Source organism: Olea europaea, chromosome 14 (assembly GCF_002742605.1).
Source record: "Olea europaea var. sylvestris chromosome 14, O_europaea_v1, whole genome shotgun sequence".
In the NCBI taxonomy this organism is placed as follows: domain Eukaryota; kingdom Viridiplantae; phylum Streptophyta; class Magnoliopsida; order Lamiales; family Oleaceae; genus Olea; species Olea europaea.
In genome coordinates, this window is record NC_036250.1 from 4,842,480 (window position 1) to 4,864,780 (window position 22,301).

General features: G+C 41.6%; 1 protein-coding gene across 1 annotated transcript; it reads left to right on the forward strand.

Moving 5' to 3' along the window:
- Positions 1–12,008: 12,008 nt before the first annotated feature.
- LOC111409420 lies at positions 12,009–17,580 on the forward strand. Its single transcript, XM_023039471.1, has 8 exons — positions 12,009–12,119; positions 13,712–13,778; positions 13,897–14,228; positions 14,321–14,411; positions 14,651–14,724; positions 14,820–15,326; positions 16,798–16,869; positions 17,282–17,580. Exons 1-8 carry the CDS (start codon positions 12,009–12,011, stop codon positions 17,378–17,380), a joined length of 1,353 nt encoding a protein of 450 aa, XP_022895239.1. The 3' UTR covers positions 17,381–17,580.
- Positions 17,581–22,301: the final 4,721 nt, after the last annotated feature.

Consider the following 22,301-nt stretch of genomic DNA (forward strand, 5'->3'; position numbering starts at 1 on the left):
CTGCTATACATTTATTGATTGGCGGAGCCGCCTCTACTAGTGACAGGACTTAACATTTACACTCATGACAAACGTCCTATCAATCATTCTAGTAAGATCTTTGTGCAAATGATCTTTTGGGAGAAGTGTCTATGGAAGATGTTGCTTTGTGATTAGGAGGCTGCTACCTCGACTACAGAGCTTCGGCCAACAGGGCCTCGTCCACCTTCAAAGGGCCTCGGCATATGAGCTTCGAAAACTCCTCAAGAGGCAATGATAGATGGGCCTCGGTATATATGGGCCTAGGCTTCTGTGGACCTCGGTTTTGTAGGCCTCGGCTATGCAAATCACCTCGACTTGAGTGCCACGTGATTCGGCATGAGTTGTTTGCATGAGTTGTTTGTGGGCCCCGGTGGGTTACCTAAGTGTGCGAACACGTAACAATAGTCCCTCAAATCTAAGTATAGTCATTTATGTAATGGGATGACTTTGATGAAGTAAAGCCAGCCAGTTAAGTTGAAAGAATTTTTGTACCCCAGATATTAGTCCCCCAAGTCCAAGTATAGATATTTATATCATGGTTGGAGTTAGAGATGTGCTATCGTCGAGGAGTAATGAGAATGATGAAGCCGAGGTGGTTGAGAAATCGAACCTGTGATGCTTGTTATGGCTGAATTGTGAGGAGACCGAGGTATTTGGTGGAAATCGAACCTGCAAGGCTTGCTAGGCTAAAATGTGAGGAAGCCGAGGTGGTTGGAAAACCGAACTTGCGAGACTTGATGGCTAAATGATGAAGAGGAAGCCGAGGTGGTTGAGAACCGAACCTGGGAGGCTTGATGGCTGAATGATGAAGAGGAAGCCGAGGTGGTTGAAAACTAAACCTGCGAGGCTTGATGGCTGAATGATGAAGAGGAAGCCGAGGTGGTCGAGAACCGAACCTACGAGGCTTGATAACTAAAATGTGAAGTGGTTGGGAAATCGAACCTGTGAGGCTTGATGGCTGAATGATGAAAAGAAAGCCAAGGTGGTTGAGAACCGAACCTGCGAGGCTTAATAGCTGAAATGTGAGGTGGTTGGGAAACCGAACCTGTGAGGCTTGATGGTTGAATGATGAAGAGAAAGCCGAGGTGGTCGAGAACCGAACCTGTGAGGCTTGATAGCCGAAATGTGAGGAGATTGGGAAACTGAACCTATGAGGCTTGATGGCTGAATGATGAAGAGGAAGCCGAGGTGGTTGAGAACCGAACCTGCGAGGCTTAATAGCTGAAATGTGAGGTGGTTGGGAAACCGAACCTGTGAGGCTTGATGGTTGAATGATGAAGAGGAAGCTGAGGTGGTCGAGAACCAAACCTGTGAGGCTTGATAGCCGAAATGTGAGGAGGTTGGGAAACTAAGCCTATGAGGCTTGATGGCTGAATGATGAAGAGGAAGCCGAGGTGGTTGAGAACCGAACCTGTGAGGCTTGATGGCTGAATAATGAAGAGGAAGCCGAGGTGGTCGAGAACCGAACCTGGGAGGCTTGATAGCTGAAATATGAGGCACATTAACAATAATTGTTCCTCGGCAGTTGTGCCAGTGATTTGATGTTTTGCGTATATTTTCGAGGAAAGGTGGCTAAATCGTTATAACTTCCAAGATGCTTGCTGTCGTCGAATTAAAATCATAATCATGAGAACAGCTGGAGCTTCTAAAAGCAGACGCGTTGGGGAAGGTGCATGTGAAACACGCTTAAATCTGAGGCGTAGGTTTGAAAAACCGTTTGAATTCTACGCCTCGGATTTAATTTAGAATGAAGGGTCCAGATTGGATGGGCTTTGATCAGACGGTTGGGATTCGTCCTAACCCTTTATAAAAGGCGAGAGACCCCCATTTTTCTGGATTTTCTACCTTTGCAATCTTAATTTTCTTCCAAAGCTTAAGTTTTCCGGCATTGAAGCTATCTGTTCCTTGGTTTTTCGGCATCATTCCGTTGGCGTAGTTGTTCCCGTAAGTATTTTCATAGAAAATTTCTTGTATTGCATTCTTAGTCGTTTTCTAAAATGGAGTCTACCTAGGGTAGGGAGTTGGTTACTGTCGCGTCATTCGGTCAGGGGGCTAGTTACAGGGGGGACTCCGAGGTTGAGCAGTATGCTATAACCGAGGAGGCAGTAAACTACAGTGTAGAGCGGGTGGGCATCTAAAGTCCCTTCGAATATGACATTGAAGAGGCTAGGGGAGATTAGGGAGAGGTACTGTGTACCTCATTATGTGGAGATGTTAGTACCCGAGGCCCATGAGCGAGCCTGCTATCCAAGGCCTGGATGCGTGGCGGTGAGCGAGTACCTGTTTAAAGCAAGTATGCGTCTTCCTCTGCACCCCTTCTTTAGGGCGGTGCTGAGAAACTTCATGTTGTCGTCGACCCAGGTTCTGCCAAATGGGTGGAGCCAGTTGGTTGGCTCGTCGTTCCTATGGAAGGAAGTGTCACTCGGGGAGGACATGTCTCTCCACGTCGTCATGACCCTATTCCAGCCTAGGGTAATAGGTAAGGAGTCAAGGGGGTAGTATTACTTAACTCCTTGGGGGGCTCATGCACCATTTGTGGTAGGACTGCCTTCTTCCATTAAGGGGTGAAAGGAGTCGCGGTTCTAGGTGAGGAACAGGTGGTAGGCAGTGGAGGGGGACATAGCCCTGCCTTGCACAATACCAACCTAGTACTACGAAGCTCGTGAGTCTCCCAGCCTAAGTTTGCATTCTGTATTCAAATTTCTTTAGATCTAACTGTTGAGGCTTCTTTTACAAATAGCAGTACGAGGTTCGAGTTGAGCAAGGAGGTGTTTGAAGTGATAGAGGACATTTACAAGAGACCTCTCAAGCTTCACCACTTCGACCACCTCATCGATCGAAGTCGCTACTTCCTTGATTTTGAACTGATGGCCTCCAAGGGTAAGAAGCTCCTAAACTTGTGTATTTCTTGCTTTTTATTTTGATGCTAATGCATTGACATATTCTGTAGACAAGTTCAAGAAGAGGGAATACCCAGCCCTTAACATGGCCTCTATACTTAAGGCCACATCCACTGTGAAGGTGAGGTCCCTGAAGCCAGGGTCCAGTGGTGCCAAAGAGGTACGGGGCGGGGTAGAGTGCCTCTCTAAGGACGGCAGTTCAAGGGCTCCCGAAGAGGGGACACCTCAGAGGCCGGAGAAGGCCAAAGAACCTCGGGGGAAGGAGAAGGTCCCCGAGGAGCAGAAGAAGAGGAAGCTAGTGCGCGTCAGGAAAGTTCGGGACCTCTGTGTCCCATGAAGGCAAAGAAGGCACTCAACCGAAGCTCCTTACAGCCACCTTGAAAGTGGTAAAGATTGAAATGGTTCGACCAGCCGAGGCTGAGGAGGCTAAGGAAGAGGGCAGCTGAGGCAACAAAGGAGGAGGCAGCCAAGCAGAGGCCTGCGAGGGTGCAAGGGAAGTCTCCGAGCTTCCTTCCCGGAAGGGAGGAGTTTCTGGCTCCAGCATTGGTGAAAGCTCTGCCACCTGAGATCCGAAGTGCTACGGAAAGCTTCTACAAATTCTGGACGGATCGATGGCAGTTGCATGCCTCCTTATGTGACGCCATGGACTTGACAAGGGCCCTCATGAGCCAAAGTGTGAGGACCTTTGGCCTCGCACTGGAGTGTAAGGAGACACTTACTGACTTTCAACCGAGGACCTAGTCCTCGGAGAAGAAGATGACCTCCCTTGCAGAGGAGTTGAAGGGAGCTAGAGCCGAGGCAGAGGAAGCGAGGGCCCAAAAATTTGAAGATGTGGCCAAGCTGGAGTCTGTCTTGGCTCAAATCGAGGCGTTAAAGAAGGAGGTGTATAAGTCCTAGTGCGAGGTGGCTTCCTTGACTAAGAAAGTGGAGGTTTCCAATGACCACCAGAAGGTGACTATGGAAGCCTTGGAGAAGGCAAATTTGGAGCTAGCTGGGGCCCAAGATGCATACAATTTCTTGGAGAGCCAGATAAAGTGGTACGTTGATGAAGCAGCCAAGGCATAGGAATTGGCCAAAGTGGCGAGGGAGGAGGCGATGAAAGACTACATTGCCAACTTCTACACGACCGAGGAGTACAAGAGCTTTAGCACCTACTGGAGAAATTATGATTATGCCAAGATGATGGAGAGGTCTGAGGAACTTTACCCAAATCAAGACCCGTCACAGCTAAGGTCAAAGTTTGTGGATGAAGTGCCTCAAACCCTAGCTGATGAAACGGTTGGAGATGAAGTAGCAAAGGCAAAAGAAGGAAGTTCTGATGCTCAAGCTGTGGAGGCCCCGACTATTGAGGCACCTCCATCGTCGTCCCAGGCTTAGGATAGTTTTCTTTTCAGTTATTTCTGATGTACTGGCCTCAGGCCCCCCATTTGAAATCTTGATTGAAAATTAATACATCTTCTTTCATTCAATATTTTCTCCTAAGTGTATTGGCCTCGTCAAGCAATTGAACTTAATGTTGATTAAAGAACTAAATAACTTTAACTTGGTATCCTAACTCCAATCACGAGCAAGTAAATTGTATGCAAGCCTCACGAGCCATGAACAATATTGGACTTAAGCAAATGAATTGTACTTAAACTTAATAACTGTAAACTGAATGGATCCTGACTGGACCGTGTTTCAGCCGAACTGGGAATATTGCTGTCTGATTCGAAAGGTAGTTGCATGAGGCTAGTAGTGGTTGAGCGTTGTATAAAAGTTTGTCTTGTTGGGGAAAGTGAATGTGTCTCGAAATTCGAACGAGTTGGCCTAGAAATGGGACGCTGACCTCTCCTCCGAGGTGACAACACTTCCCAACATGGTGGATGGTTTAGCCATGCTGAGACTTCTCCCAGTGGCGTTTAGCCTCGCCAAAGGGAGGCAAGTGCATGCGCCTCGAAGTTCAAATGAGATGCCCTAAAAATGGGATGCTGACCTCTCCTTCGAGGTGACGACGCTTCCCAACATGGTGGATGGTTCAGCTATGCTTAGGCTTCTCCCAGTGCCGTTCAGCCTCGCCAAAGGGAGGCAAGTGCATGCGCCTTGGAGTTCAAACGAGGTGGCCTAGAGATGGGACGTTGGCCTCTCCTCCGAGGTGACGACGCTTTCCAACATGGTGGATGGTTCAGCCATGCTAAGGCTTCTCCCAGTGGCGTTCAGCCTCGCCAAAGAGAGGCAAGTGCATGCGCCTCGGAGTTCAAACGAGGTGGCCCAGAGATGGGACGCTGACCTCTCCTCCGAGGTGACGACGCTTTCCAATATGGTGGATGGTTCAGCCATATTGAGGCTTCTCCCAGTGGCGTTCAGCCTCGCCAAAGGGAGGCAAGTGCACGCGTCTCAGAGTTCAAACGAGGTGGCCCAGAGAGGCGAAGACGTAATGCGAGACGTGAATTCAATCGTGGATAATTTTATTGAATCATGGAAATGTTACATAAGCTATGAAAGATCGTCCAGCGAGGTAGTACATTCATTGATAATAGATTTGGAGGTGCTCAATGTTCCATAGACAGGGCTGTGCCTTGCCGTTCATATCTTCAATCCAGTAAGTCCCGGGTTGGATCTCCTCTCTGATTTTATATGGACCTTCCCAGTTCGGGCCTAGGGAACAGGTGCCAGGTTCTTTTGAGGAGAGGAAGACTCTCCTAAGGACCAGGTCGTTGATTCGAAATGACCTCTTCTTTACCTTTGAGTTGAAGTACTTCGTCATCTTTCTTTGATATGTGCCAAGCTTCGGCTAGGCATCATCTCTCATTTCCTCAATGAAGTCGAGGTCGCACCTGCGAATCTCGTCGTTTGTTAACTCACTGAAATGCATACGTTGTGGAGATGGAAGTTCGACTTCGACGGGGCTCATCGCCTCAATCCCATATGCCATGAGAAAAGGTGTTTCCCCTATTGGGATCCTCACATTGGTTAGGATTGCCCAAAGAACCTATGGGGCTCATCCACCCAGGCCTCTTTTGACACATCAAGCTTCCTTTTCAGGACTTGCTTGATTGTCTCGTTCACAACCTCAACCTAGCCATTTGATTGTGGGTGGTGAGGCGTGGAGAAGTGTTTCTTGATGCCAAGTTCTTCACACAAACTTCTGACCTTCTTGTAGTCGAACTGTCTACCATTGTCTGAGACGATCGAATAGGAAATCCCAAAACCGGTATATGATATTCTTCCATAAGAACTTGGAAGTGTTGGCTTTTGTTATTTTTACCAAGGGTTCAGCTTCAACCCACTTCGTGAAGTAATCAATGGCCACAATTGCGAAGCTCGCACCTCCTCTGCCTTTTGGTAAAGGACCTATAAGGTCCACATCCCACTTTGAGAAAGGCCAAAGGCTGGAGACCGCGGTCAAATCTTACGATGGTTGTCTTTGGACAGGAGAGAATCCTTGGAATTTGTCACATTTTCATACAAACTCGAGGGCATCCCTTTTCAAGGTAGGCCAATAGTACCCCTGCCTCAGTATTTTTTGTGCCAAAGATAGACCTCCAGAATGGTTGCCGCACACACCCTCATGGACTTCTCTCAATATGTAGGTAGCATCTTCTCCTCTGACACATCGTAAGAGTGGAGAGGAGAAGCTCCTTTTATAGAATACATCATCAATGAAGAGGAAATTGGCTGACCTCCTCCTTAGCTTGTAGGCCTCATGCTTGTTAGTGGGAAGTACTTGGTCCTTGAGGTATGCCACGATGGGCTACATCCAGGTGGGAGTCCCAGCTACCCACATCATATTGGGGGCCTCGGTTGATGGCATGAGGAGGTGCTCTATAGGGACTACTGTGAGTAGTTCGGAATCCTCGCTACTTGCAAGTTTGGAGAGTGCATCCGCATGTGTATTTTCGATGCGGAGGATCTGAATCAACTCAAACTTTTCAAAGTATGGGATGTGGTTCATCACTATTTTCAAGTAGGAGGCCATTGTTTTGTCCCTAGCTAAGAAGTTACCATTGACCTGGCTAATGACCAGCTGGGAGTCACTACTGATGAGGAGCCTTTTTACTTGCATCTCTCTGGCTAACCTGAGGCCTACAAGAAGTGCTTCATGTTTTGCTACATTGTTGGTGGCCTTAAACCCGAACCTCACAGCTGAGTTCAGCTTGTGACCTTTTGGGTTGATGAGGACAACTCCGGCACTTGACTCGATGTCCCCAGCCGACTCATCAATGAATAAGTTCCACGTAGGTGGCTCGGCTTGTTCCATGATTTCATCTACCTCGGGTAAATTGGTGAATTCTGCCACAAAGTCAGCCAAGGCTTGGCCCTTGATGGCTGCCCTTTCCTTGAATATGAGGTCAAATTCACTTAGCTCCACCGCCCATTTCAATAATCTTCCTGAGGCATCGGGCTTTTGGAGTACGTGCCTTAGGAAAAAGTTTGTCAACACATGGATGGTGTGGGTTTGGAAGTAAGGTCTCAACTTTCTAGAGGCCATGATCAAAGCTAAAGAGAGCTTCTTCATATCAGGGTAGTGGGTTTCCGACGAAAGGAATGCTTTACTTGTATAGAATACGGGGAGTTGGGTGGTCCCCTCTTCTCGGATTAGAACCGCACTAATGGCCTCATTGGAGACGGCCATATACAACTATAGAATTCCACCGGGCTTCGGTTTGGAGAAGAGGGGGCCTGCCCTAGGTGCCTTTTCAGGCCCTGGAAGGCCTCTTCACATTCCTCATTCTATTGGAAATTCTTCACAGCTTTTAGCACTTTGAAAACTAAGAGGCATTTGTCTGTAGCTTTGGAGACGAAGCGGCTAAGCGCGGCCACTCGCCCAGTCAAGCTTTGCACCTCCTTTGACTTTTGGGGAGACCTCATCTTGTATAGGGCCTCAATCTTCTCAAGGGTGGCTTCGATACCGCGTTGGTTGACCATGTATCCTAAGAATTTACCGGAGGCCACTCTGAAGGCGCACTTCAAGGGGTTGAGCCTCATCCTATATCTTCTCAAGATTTGGAAGGTGCTGTTAAGGTGCGTTAAGTGGTCCCCAGCTTCCAAACTCTTTACCAGCATGTCGTCTACGTAGACCTCCATTGTCTTGTCGATGAGGTCCACGAACATTTTGTTGACGAGCCTTTGGTATGTTGCTCCACATTTTTCAACTCGAAAGGCATCATCTTGTAGCAGTAAAGGCCTCGATCTGTGATGAAAGATGTGTGTTCCTCATCAACCGGGTGCATGTGAATTTGGTTGTAGCCGGAGTATACGTCCATGAAGCTCAATAACTCGTGCCCAGCCGTGGAGTCTACCAGTTGAACAATCCTTGGAAGTGGAAAGCTGTCCTTCAGGTAAACTTTGTTGATGTTAGTAAAATCGATGCACACCCTCCACTTGCCATTGTGTTTCTTCACTAAAACTGGATTGGAGACCCACCTCAGATAGATGGCCTTCCTGAAGAAGCCATTTTGGATGAGCTTCTGAACTTCTTCATTCAGGGGCCTCATACCTTTCAGGATTGAGGGCTCTCCTTTTTTGTCTATGCATGGCAACCTTAGGATCAATTTTCAGGTGGTGGCAACGAACCTTGGGGTCTATGCCTACCATGTCCTCATGCCTCCAAGCAAAGATATCAAGGTTCCTACTTAGAAAATCCTTGAGCTTTTCTTTCAAAGTGCTGGACAAGCCCTTGCCCACCTTCAATAATTTGGATGGGTCTCGGGGGTCCACCGAAAAGCTCTCAAATTCCTCAACTGGGTATGCTTGAGGTTCGTGTTCAATTATGCAGGTATCAATCTCGTCGATGACCAATACTTCTCAATTGGGTAGTGCGTCAATCATTTCGACATCTTCCGATTTGACGGGAGCATCATCTGGGACATCAGTCATGACTACGTCGGTGATAATTACATGGACGTCCCAAGACTCTACCTTTATGATGGAGCTTAGATAACACTCTCTTGAGCCTCTTTGGTTAGCTCTCACCGTTGTCACCCCATTTTCCTTTTGAGAATTTCATGCATAGGTGGTGGATGGAGGTGACGGCTCCCAATTCCTTTGGGGCTGGCCTACCCAATACTCCGTCGTAAGCCGATCGACTATCGACAACGAGAAATTCCATGAAGTTCATTGTGGTTTGTGGACACTCCCCCATCTCTACTGTGAGTGTGATCTTTTCTCTCCGAGTGATGCTATCTCCGGTAAGTCCGTACAAATGAGTGGTGGCGGATGTTAACTCATGGTCCAGTATCATCTTGTCAAAGGTAGATCCGAATAGAATGTTGACGGAGCTACCATTGTCCACTAACATTCATTTGAGCCCATTCCGGGCTATGACTACTCTTACCACAAGTGCATCGCAGTGGGGGTAGTGAACCCCTTCAGTGTCCTCCTGGGTGAAGACAATATGTGGAACTTGATCCCTCCGGGAGCTGTGGCCCACAATATAGCCGATAAGCGGAGGGCGCTTGGCCTCACGGGCATAATTCATTTTGGCGTTTCTCGTTTCATCGCCAACATACGGGCCTCCAAATATGGTATCCACCCCGTGGATAGGGGCCTCATCCTGAGATTGTCAGTTTCTTCGATGTCTGCGCCCTTCTCTGGGCCTCTCTATGTCGTGCTCCCTTCATCGCGGAGAAACATTCCTTTGATGTAGAGCAGCCTCTTCATACCCAGGTCAGTTATCGTACCTAGGCGGGGGCCTGTCCGCTTGGGGCGATTCATTTCTATCCCTAGGGGGTTCCTGTTGGGAGCGGTAAGCGTAGTGTCGACAATCTACTGTGTCGTGTCCATAGGATCAGTGGTATACATAGCATCCAGGTCGGTTCTGATTTGACCTATTTCTAGGTACCGAACCCCGACCTCGGCCTCTCCTCCTACGGGATCCTTGCGGAGTTCCCTTCTGCTGGGTGTCAGCGACTGGGTTGATATTCTCATATGTCAATGTAAGAACGTCATTAAGAGTGGTGGTGGCAAGTGCTTGCCCAAAACTCTCATTACCAACTTGGTTCATTTGGTAGTTCAACAAGCGGGAGGTCGGCCCTCTAGCACGCTGCCTTTGAGGAGGTGGGAGGCCTCTACTTGCCCTATTCCTATGCTCAATCAATTCTTCATTGATGATCTCCCGTCTCATCATCTCGAGTAGGGTATCATAGGTGGTGGGGTCTTGATTTTGCACGTCCCTCCATAACAGGGTGTTCATGTTCAGACCTTCTCTTAATGCAGATAACGCCTCACGGTCATTGACTTGCACACAATATGTCATCTCATCGGTGAAACGTGATAGGAAGCTCTTTAGGGACTCTCCATGTGCCTGCCTCATTTCTTGGAGACGTTGGATGAGGGTCTCTCCCTCTTTGCTCACAGTGAACCTCTTCAAGAAGGTCATATTGAATTCGGGCCAACTTCTTATGCTCCCAGACAGTAACCTACTATACTAAATTTCAGCTGCTCCGTTAAGTGTTAAGTGAAAAGCTCCGCATTTCACAGCTGGGATGGCGCCCCTTAAGCTCATGTGAGTTTTGTAAGCATTCAGGTGCTTCTCTGAGTCATCTCTTTTGTCATACTTTGGTATCTTTGGCATAACATAGTGGTTCAGGACCTGGGCGCTCCTTAGTTCCCTTGAGAATGGCAGGTTCTCATCATCATCGTCCAAGTCACAGGACCTCTGTTGCTCATTTTAATTATTTTCTTCGACCTCATACCTTGGTTGTTGGTGAGAGGTTTCGGGACGGTCCATAGCCTCTTCCTCCCTCCTTTGGCGCCTATTTCTAGGTGGTGCAGTATGGGGGCATTTTCATGCCTTCCTTCCGGCTGTTGAGGCATTGGAGGTGAAGGCGGTGGCCTTGTCCAAGGCTCGTGATGTTGTTGTTACCTGAGCCTCGGTTCAGCGGGGCTAATTCTGTCAAATACACTACCTGACTTCCTATGTCTTTGCTCTTGCTCGTACGGAGATGGGAAGTTATCATGGTTCAAAGGGATCTCGATGGGTCGGCCAGAAGCGTAGTTGAAGGAAACATCAACTTCCACTTCCCTTTCAAATGGCTTCTACCTCAGCTATAGTCCGACGAGGTAGTCCTACGACTTTAAACTTCATCTTCTTGCTGGTAATGCCCTTGAGAGGCGTATGGAGGAATAGGGAAGCTTCCCTGGCCCTGCATTTGGGCCATGAGTTCCCTCATAGCCATGTTTTGCCTAGCAATGTCCTTCATATTAGCTACCATGGCGGCCATTTCTCTTGACGGCTGGGCCGTCGCATGTATTCCACCTCTTCTGTGGTTGTAGTGGGGTCTATGCCGAGCTACTGGAGCAGCTGTTGGAGGGGACATATCAGCATTTTCTCTTACCCTCATGGGGGGTGTATTTTCGTTTAAACTCATTTTCTTTGCGTCTAACCTTTCAGATTTTTGCTATGTCGTGAGGCTTCCTCTTGTTCTTTTTCAAGAACAAATCCTTTTTGAAGGGAGATGCCCAAATGCTCCTTTTTAATAAGCTTTCACCACAAGGTTGTTCGTGGTTATGGTATGACTTCCCACAGATGACGTCAATTTGTTGACCCTAATAAATGTTGCCAATAGATACCGAACCCACCCGCGCACACATAAGCGAAAGTCCAACATGCAAAGACAAGTGGATGGTCTAAAACAGACAAATCAAGGGCATGAGAGTAGCTCAACGACACGGGACAAGAACGTTCGGAGTCCGGCGAGATGATCGTAGACCGATTGTACAATAATTACTAATCGATGTTTAGAAATGTGTATGTAAATGTGCGTAAATTCGTATTGTATTGCAAAATAATAAGAAAGAGAAAGTAAAGTGTGACTTTTTGTATTGATTTTTGCATTAACCTTTGTATGGGGTATATGAGAGAGTATTTATAGTGTCACAAGTTAGATCTTGACCTTTGGTTCGGCGTACACGTGGCCTCATCCGATTAATTTACATGTCAAATTGTAGGCATCAGGCGCACCTAGCCTACTATACATTTATTGATTGGCGGAGCCGCCTCTACTAGTGACAAGACTTAATATTTACACTCATGACAAACGTCCTACCAATCATTCTAGTAAAATCTTTATGCAGAGGATCTCTTGGGAGAAGTGTCTATGGAAGATGTTGCTTTGTGATTCGGAGGCTACTACCTTGGCTACAGAGTTTCGGCCAACAGGGCCTCGTCCACCTTCAAAGGACTTTGGTATATGGGCTTCGGAAGCTCCTCAAGAGGCAATGATAGATGGGCCTCGGTATATATGGGCCTAGGCTTCTGTGGACCTCGATTTTGTGGGCTCGGCTATGCAAATCACCCGACTTGAGTGCCATGTGGTTCGACATGAGTTGTCTATGAGCCCTGGTGGATTGCCCAAGTGTGCGAACACGTAACATAATGTACTGGAAGGGGTGTAGTAGTAGTAACACGAGCGACATCCAATTGACCCTCAAGAACTCATTCCAATACCACCATTGGTCCAGTACATAAAATACCACCAATCATACTGTTACACAGGGGAGACAAATGGGCCAACCACTCTTGGGCTTGGCTCGTTTCGGTTCAACCCTTGGCTTGTTTTGAAACTAGCCATGGATCGAGTTGAGTTCACATTTTTTCACGAGGCACCAGCTCATTTAAGCTCTTGCATACAAGCCAACGAGCCGAGTTTTTTCTTAGTTTTGGACTTGTTTTATTAGTTTTTAAAAAATGCTCATTCTTGAACTTATTTTGTTAATTATTTAAAAAAAGAGTCGATTTGTGGACGGCTCGGCTCGTAAGGCACACAAGCTAAAGGGTTGAGGCTATCCTGAGATTTTTATAACTTGATCGTCGGGTAGAAATGGCTGGACACCGTACACATGTCAAGGATATCCTTGCAAGACAGTCCAATTCATCGACACTATATTCTAAACATTTAATTTATGGTGATGTATCTAAAAAATAACAAGAAACTTCTCAAATATGCAAGCAAAATCTTAATTACCACAAAAGCTTAAGATACTTCAAAGGACTTACTTTAACGTCAAATAAACTTCAGATGGCTACCCTTTCATTTATAATGGAAGGTGCATATCACCAGATAGAGGCACTAATTAAAAACAATGCTATAAAAGCTTAGCTTATTGGATGCCAAAGTACATGTTTATTAAGTCTCTAATGAGGAAAAACTTACCTAGTTAATGGAGCATTTCAACAATTGTACCAAACATGTGCAAGAGCAAACGCTTGATGAAATTATGATGAGGAAGACGATACATCTCAACAGTTGAATGACAACAAAAAAGGTGTTAATTCAACGGATAAATAGATATCTTATTTTTCAAAACGATTTCTAAAGTGATATACTACATATCGGTATTTCAAGTTTTCGTAATTTTCTTTTGAAATTGTCATGGAACGCTTCGTCCTTACGCGTCTAAATAGAAGTTGTAAAAATGTAAAATATCATTACTCCACAAGATAGAGAGAATACATGAATATAAGTTTGGTTTCCTCTCAAGTTTGTAGCCATTTTCAATCTGAACACCCCATTGAAAATCTTGAGAACCTAAAAAGAGCTTGTGGGTTAGGGGTTGCAATTGGTGATCGGAAAAGTTGAATATTTTTGGTCAATTGACAGATATTTGGATGGAAATTATTAGAGGTCATTTGGACCCACATTTAGTAAAGGTTTGGGACCTTTTCTACACAGTTTTGAATGGTTTAGAACTTCTGATGCAAATTTTCCTTTTTAATTAATTAAAGGTTAAATAATCATTTGCCTTTTCTAAATTGGTCCATTTATCATCAAATGCTTATTTTTGGTCAATTAACGAATTTTTAACAGAATCATCCAGAGGTCCTTTCGTCACGCAATTTTGAAAGGTTTAGATTTCCATTGCTAAGACTTAAAGGTTTGTATGCAATCTGCACGTTTTTTAAAAGTTCAGGACATGCGTTGAAATTATCCCAATTTTTAACTGATAAAAAAATAAAATAATTCTACACGACTCCAATTAGTTATTTAAAAAGGCACGCACATTGGAACCAGTTTCAGTCCACAGAGCACTACTAAAGCACATCGAAAAATTCGACCGTTGAGACTTCTTTCTCCCTCCGCCCTCCTCTCTCACTGCTCTCTGAAAACCCCAAAAATTCCTACTGTACTCTTTTCTCCGCACATTTTTTCTCTGTTTTATCCAGTTTTTGCAATGGGGAAACGTATATCTTCCAACGAATCTTCCGACCGCGAAAGAAAATGGGATAAAGTTTTCAATGCTTTAGTGAAAATGTCGCAGAATCTACAAAAAGAAAGAGAAATTCTTGAAGATCGAGTTAAATTTTTGCACGATCTAATCTTCCAGGTAAAACTAGTTTTCTTGTCAAAGTTAATCTTTTCTCGTGGGATTTAATTTAGGGTTCGATAAAAGGGATAATTTGGGTATTTTGGGAGCAGATGAAGATAGAGCAGAAGGTGGAGTCGGTGAAAGCGGAATTGATGATGGGTTTGAAAGAGAGGGAGGCTTTTATTTTCAAGCATAAATATGGTTAGTTACATGTCTCCTTTTCCCTGTAAAAATATTTTAGTATGTTTTTTCCTTTTTAATTTTTCCGATAAATTCATAAGGTTCTGTTGAAATTTTTGGAAACGTGTTGAAAGAATTGGAATATTTAATTGAAATATCCAGAAGTTCCTTTATTCTTGAATTTTTTTTTTTTTTTTTTTTGGAAGAGTCCGGGCATTGCTGCTGAAATTACATTTTTCACTTTTGTCTTTGAAATGCAGAAGATACCGACACTGAATTATCAGACTTCAGAGAATGGTTTGACTACCTTTCTGAGAAATGTGCTGAGCCAAAGGCATGTTCAGTAATCAGTCCTATATTGTTGACAATTGATGTATCTCTTTATTTTCCAGTTTACGCGGTTTTTGAAGTGAATAATATAATTTGCAGGCTATATCAGATGGTGCTAGTACTGCAAGAGAAGTCCGTGGAAATATGGCATTGCAAAATGAAATGAGGAGGCTGAGAGGTGAAATCGAGAAATGTAATTCGGAAAAGGACTCGGAGGTTTCTGCTCTATTGGCAGAGAAGAATTTTATATGGAACCAGTACAAAACAATGGAGACTGATTTCACAGATCAGTTGAGGAGAAAATGTGCCGAAGTTGAATATTCAAATGGGAAAATAAAAGCACTTGGGAGCAAAATGGAGGAATTACAGTTTTCTAATGAAAAGTTAAGAACTGACCTTGCCATGTTGGAATCTGACTCGAACAAGAAGAGTGAAGAAATTTCTAGACTTTCGAAAGAAATAGAACTCATAAAGTCCAGATCAGGGTCTGCAACGCCGGCATTACGGCGCTGCAGGGAGGAAACAGGGACGTTGAAGAACAGTAGCATGGAAGGAAGGGCTATAACGGTGAAAAAAGAATTATATTCTTCACAAACCCTTGAAAAGGTTACCTCTTATTGATGCTTTAGCATGCATTTTTATCTGTGATTGTTACCATCCTAATTTTACAAGGGCTAATTTTAATTTTAACTTTCTTATCCAGGCACGTGGCATTTTAATTTGTTCAATTCAATAGTGTTAATATAGCTTAGCTTACAGTTAAGTAGATGATCATATTAGGAAGTTAGTGAGATTTCAGAAATTGTCCTGGTATTAGTGGTCCTCAGATGTGTTGATGGCCTAGTGAGGGAATAATATGACTTGGTACTAATGCAGAATCGCTTGTTGCTGCATATGCCAATGCGTCAGATCATATAATATATTGAGGTTCAAAATATCGTGTTCTTCAAAAGTTTGAAATGGTGAAGTTCATTGTCTGAGACTCAACCTCATAGCTAACAGAGTGTGCGCACATCTAGATATCTTTATTTTTCAAAAGCAAATAATTGTCAGAAGGGGATTTACTTATAAGAGCTAGAGCTTGCAAGATCTTTCTAGTAAGCTTTATGTATGCTTATAATGTGACGGTGTCTATGTTTGAGATCTTGTAATCTCTCAGAAGGTTTCACAGTATTTGTCTACTATTGTTATATGATTTCGAATCTTGATAGACTAGAGTGAAAGGACAAAATTTATTTTAGCCCCTTTTTGGTATAGATTAAAATCTGATTTTAATCCCAAGTCAAAGCCAACAATTAATTTTGACCATAAATTTCATGGACTCACAACTTTTCAATTACACATTTCATCAACTTTTATCAAAATTTGATAAAATCTGACTTTAATCTACACCAAACAAAGGCATAATCTGTTCCAAAAAAGTATCGGTTAAGGCTTTAACGAGTTTAGCATAGACATGGTCGTCTGATGTGTGTACTAGTTTTATTTTTGGCACGCAGAAACACTTGCTGGATTCCATCCTACCCTTTCCTTTTTAACATGGGCAAAATGTTCTCCTTTTTGTAGTCTAGAACCCTTTTCTTTTATTCCTTCAGTATCTTCTTCTCCCCTTTTTGATCTTATTTTTTTCCTTTTCTTTTCTCTTTGATGCTTTGAATAAATGGATTTGTATAGCCTAGACATATCATTTGCTTAATAATCTTGTCGTCTTTTATTCTAGGATGAATATTCGATGCCTCTTCTAGTATATGCTATTTCTTGAAATTTCTTGGCTCCCTATTATTGAATGAATCACATCGCAGGAGTCTCCGGTCATCAATCTCCATTTCTGACCAGGCAAAATTTTAGTTATGATTTTCACAATCTATTTCAGAATTCGAAAAGAGCCACAAGTCAACTTCTCTTAGTAAACATGTATACTTGTATTTATGGCCCTAATTTGGGTGGTTTCTGTGATTCTATAAATTTCATGCATCTTTTTTGGGAAATCTAATTTGTTTCTGGAACTGCATTTTCTTTAACATTTTATAATTTTATTTTTTTTTTAAACGTATTTCTGAATTTGGGAAATCTGTAGTTAGCACCTTCGAAGCCAACTGCTCGCAAGTCAACTGGAGGAAAAGCTCCAAAGAAGCAACTTGCTATTAAGGTTCCATCCCCTCCCTCATCTCTAATTTTTCTACTTACAAACTCGTGCATTTTCCAATTCTAATAAATTATTGAGATTTATGGAATTAGGCTTGATTGTTTTTCTTGTCTACATCTCTCCCCTCTTTAGTCCCTGCTTGTGTCCATCTAGATCTGCATTAGCTCGTACACCTTGAACTTGCAATCTAATCTTGATATATGAACTATCACGGTATCACGGTGTGTTAATATAAGCAAATATCAAGGACCCGAAAATGGTGAATGCATCTTTAAGTACTAGCTGGATGAGAAAATCAATGAGTGTAATAGGTGGCAAGAGATGAAGTTTTTGTCCCGTTACATAGAAAGAATGCGAAAAACATGACGAATTCTACTAATAAACTCATTTAGTTTTTCAAATTGTGATTGTGCAGGGAAGTAGCAGTTCAAAGAGAAAAGCTGATGTGATCACCATCCCAGATACTCCCAAATTGTTTACGTCCTCATTTAAAGTCCCCAAATTGAAGAATTGATCCACCAACTTGCTTATTTTGATTGAATGATTCCATACTAATTTGTGTATAATTTGTACTAGCAAGTGTATTTAGTTATGTCCTGCAATTCATGTTGGGCCGAGAATGTCATCTTTAGTATTTACATATGTAAATTTACTATTTGTAATTTTAAATTTTGTAAGGGAAAATTGCAGCCGAGGTACCAAACCTTTCATTTATTAGCAGATTTTGTTCAAACCTTTCATTTGTGCAACCGGAGGTACCATACCTTTCAAAAATTCGCACCCGAAGTCCAAATGGATGGAAACCGTCTATTTGACCGTTAGTTGACCAATAAAATTAAACATTGACCAATTTTTGACCAATAAAAAAGAGTAAAAAGGTAAAAGTTACTTAACCCTATAATAAAACAATTAAAATAAATAATTAAAACATAGAAAATAAAAAAAAATATTATTCATCTCCTTCTTCACTCACCCCAACCGAACCCCACCCGACCCGCATGCCACCCTATCCCCACCCCCTCCAAAACCAAAAACAGAAATTAAACAGTCACCTTCTTTTTCAACCTCCGCACCCCACCCCACCCCACCCCACCCCACCCAAACCCGCACCTCACCCCACCCCACCCCACCCCACCATCAACCCAAACCCAAACACAAAAAAGCTAAACAAATATGGAGGTTTATACTATACAAAATACATTCACTTCCTCAATCTCATCTCCACCCCTTCTCCACCGTCGTCCTCCACCGTTTCCTTCGCTGTCTCAATGATTGACAGTCGCTTATAATTCTTGCTGTCCTTGTCAAACTTGTACGTCTCCAACTCCTGCCCAGTTAGCAATTCAAGAATCACAACTCCAAATGCTTAAACATCGAACTTCTGGGCAAAGATCCCGGTGGCCTTGAACTCCAGCGACATGTACCCTCTTACACCCTCAAACTGCCTCTCCGACTTCAACTCCGGAAGCTGCGACCGGTCCTCCTCCCTCGTCTTGCCGCAAAGCTCCGTCGCACCGAAATGGCATATCTTCGCATTATAGGACGGCTCTATCACAATTATACCGTTGCTTTTCACCTATTTATGCACCATATCAATGCTTAGTCCAGCTGTATTGTAAATATAATCGAGACCATGTGCGACATTCGTGGCAATTTGCATACGCGACATCCATGTCGAAAGCACGGTAAAATGGGGATTTCTAGGGTTCCTCAAGCACAAGCTCAAATCTGATCCGGATACAAAATCACAGACTAGGTAAATATGCTCACCGAAAATTGAAACGCCAAGTAGTTTGACTATGCTCATGTAGTGGCTCTTGCTAATCACCAACAGCTTCTCTTTAACACTGGAAAAATCCATGGATTTTCGTAGCTTACGTTGAAAAATGATGACGTCTAGGAACACTCTGGAATCAGTGCTTAAAGAATTCTCAAATGTTACACAATTCACCATTGAGCAAAATGCCATGTCCAGTGAACTGTGCTTGAATGATTCCAGGTTTTAGGTAGTGGCTCAGGCGGCTGTTTTGGGTTTGGGCGGTGGTTTGCGCAGTGGTGTGGCCAAAGAATGATGATGGTTTTGGGTAGTGGTTCGAGCGGCTGTTTTGGGTTTGGGGTGGGTGGGTGAAGAAAGAGATGAATAGTTTTTTTTTTTTTTATGTTTTAGTTATTTATTTTAATTGTTTTATTATAGGGTTAAGTAACTTTTACTTTTTTACTATTTTCAATTGGTCAAAAATTGGTCAATGTTTAATTTTATTGGTCAACTAACGGTCAAATAGACAATTTCCATCCATTTGGACTTCGGGTACGAATTTTTAAAAGGTTTGGTACCTCCAGTGGCACAAATGAAAGGTTTGGGTAAAGTCTGTTAATAAACGAAAGGTTTGGTACTTCGACTGTAATTTCCCATTTTTTAATTCATAAGGTTTGCAATTATGGTTGTATCTTCTACTTACTACAAGTAATCTCAGTAAAAGATTTACATATCTAGCACGAACGTTGTTTTAGGAAAATGCTTACACATCACCATTTACATAATTTTTTACATATTGATGAGATTTTAAAAAGAGAGTAGAGAAGTTTGTGTTGTTCATTTGATTCATGAGATTTTGATCCAATCAAATTTTGACACATCATTTATTAGGAAATTAATCTATAAGTGGTGATGTATATAAAACACAATCCATTGTTTTTAGGATGCAGTTATTTATATCTACAGTGTTATATATATTCACGATTAAAAAGGTAATTATATTATATATTTATAAATTCATCAACTAATATTTATTTTAATCAAATTCTTTTGGACCTTTTTATATTCTTTTAGAATTTGTGTTTAATTAAAAAACTCTATTAATCATAAAATATCATCTTCACATTTTAGAGGAAATTAGCATTTTTTTTTTTTTTAGTAGTAATTAACAAATCTTGAACTATACATAATAAAAGAAATTAAAATAATAGACAACTGATGGTAAAGAGCGAAAGGAATTAGTAAGTAATATTTTAAAGGTTTGTAATGATTAGAGAGAATTTTGTAAAAAAATAAAATGAAAGGGTTAGAGATATAAAATAGTAACCTGATTAGAAATATAGAAATAATAGAGTGTTTAAATGAATTAATTTAAAGGATAAAATTGGAATGTGATATTAATGAACATAGTAATTTTTCAAAATTTTTATATTTTGATAAAGATAAATATATAGTGGGATGAATATATACTAATCGCAGCTCGAGCCGAGCCCCCCTTTCAAGGAGTAAGATCGAGTTTGGGCCAACCCTTTTTATAACTGCCTTAACTGGTGAATGCATCTTTAAGTACTGGCTGGATGAGAAAATCAATGACGTGTAACAGGTGGCAAGAGATGAAGTTTTTGTCCCGTTGCATATAAAGAATGCGAAAAGCATGACGAATTCTACTAATAATCTTGGTTTATGAACTATCACGGTGTGTTAATATAAGCAAATATCAAGGACCCGAAAATGGTGAATGCATCTTTAAGTACTAGCTGGATGAGAAAATCAATGACGTGTAATAGGTGGCAAGAGATGAAGTTTTTGTCCCATTAAATAGAAAGAATGCGAAAAACACGACGAATTCTACTAATAAACTCATTTAGTTTTTCAAATTGTGATTGTGCAGGGAAGTAGCAGTTCAAAGAGAAAAGCTGATGTGATCACCATCCCAGATACTCCCAAATTGTTTACGTCCTCATTTAAAGTCCCCAAATTGAAGAATTGATCCGCCAACTTGCTTATTTTGATTGAATGATTCCATACTAATGTGTGTATAATTTGTACTAGCAAGTGTATTTAGTCATGTCCTGCAATTCATGTTGGGCAGAGAACGTCATCTTTAGTATTTACATATGTAAATTTACTATTTGTAATTTTAAATTTTTTAATTCATAAGGTTTGCAATTATGGGGTACTTTTCAAATTGGCTGAGTCAAAGAACAAGTTTTGCACTTTGACCATTTTTTTTATTTTTTATTTTTTTTGCATTCACCACATTGGCCTCTTGTGTTGAAAAAGACAATTGTGTCTTTATTATGTTCCACAATTACAAAAATATGTTAATTCTTTGAAAGACAATAATACCCTTAAAAGTTTAAATAAATTCAATCACTTCCACACGTAAATTTCAAAATCAATTTTGTTTATCAGTTTTTCCAATACAGTTAAAAAGAAATTTTCTTCTCCATCTGCTAGAGTATTGAAATCTCACAAAATTATCAAAAGTTCAACAAAAAATTATTACTCACAGTCGGAACTGAAAATTGGTAAGTGTAAATACGTATTTTTAATTTCGTTTTAGTTAAATTAGTATACTGTTTGAATATTTAAATCTTATTTTGACAAAGGCAGATGAATTATTACAGTATTAAATACAGATGTATAATTTTTTATAGCAAAAACGAAAAAAAATTCAACTCTGTATGCATATATTTTACAAGAAAAATTCATAATTGTCTGTAAAATAAATATTTAAATATTATTTCATTGAAAAAAGAAAAAAAATTCCAACCAGTCCAGACGTAAGGGCTGGCTGAAAACAACCGTCTCGAAAATTTGGGTCGGCTGGAGATATTCGGGCCGATCAGAAACAGCCGACTGTTCCGACCACTTTTTTTTTTTAATTTCAGATTTTATAATTTATTTGTTCATATTTAAATGTATAATGTTTATTGAAGTAAATATTAATAAATATTTAATACTAATTGAAATAAATAGTTTTGAAACAATTAAATAATCAATGAATTATTTTAAGTATAAAATTAAATTAAATATGAAATGAACAATTTAAAAAATTATATATTAATTCCTTATATTTAATCTATTTTCTAATATTTTTAATTTGTGGCAGATATGATATCAGCATGTGTCTCAATTTGTTATTTAGGTGAATTTCAAATGAATGAAAATACTCAGTGAGAATGGAAATTGACAAGTGAACGAGATGGGGTTAAAGCAATTTTTATAGCAAGGAGTATATCGTTTGTAGAAATGTACCATGATTTACAAAACATACTTAACGTCGATTCCTATCAGTACGATATGAAATTGAGATTTTTGTTTCATAAGCATTCAACCATTCCGATTCCACCTATGAAAGTTACTTCTGAAGTGGAAATGAAACATCTAATTAAATTGAACTAAAGTCGAAAGTCGTCTCCTATTTGCGTAATTTTTTTGGGGAAGAATGTCCACGAGGGTGAACACGAAGTTTCAAATGAAGAGACTCGTAATATAAATGATATTTGGGATACAATTAAGATTGTTCGTGAAGATAATGTGGTTATTCTCGATACCACTGCTACTCACCATGATCATACTATTACGCACAAAATTTCATCGATAGTTGAAGACAACGAGAATGAAAACGCATTTACAAACGACGATTTGATTGCTTTATCCTGTATGAGACATG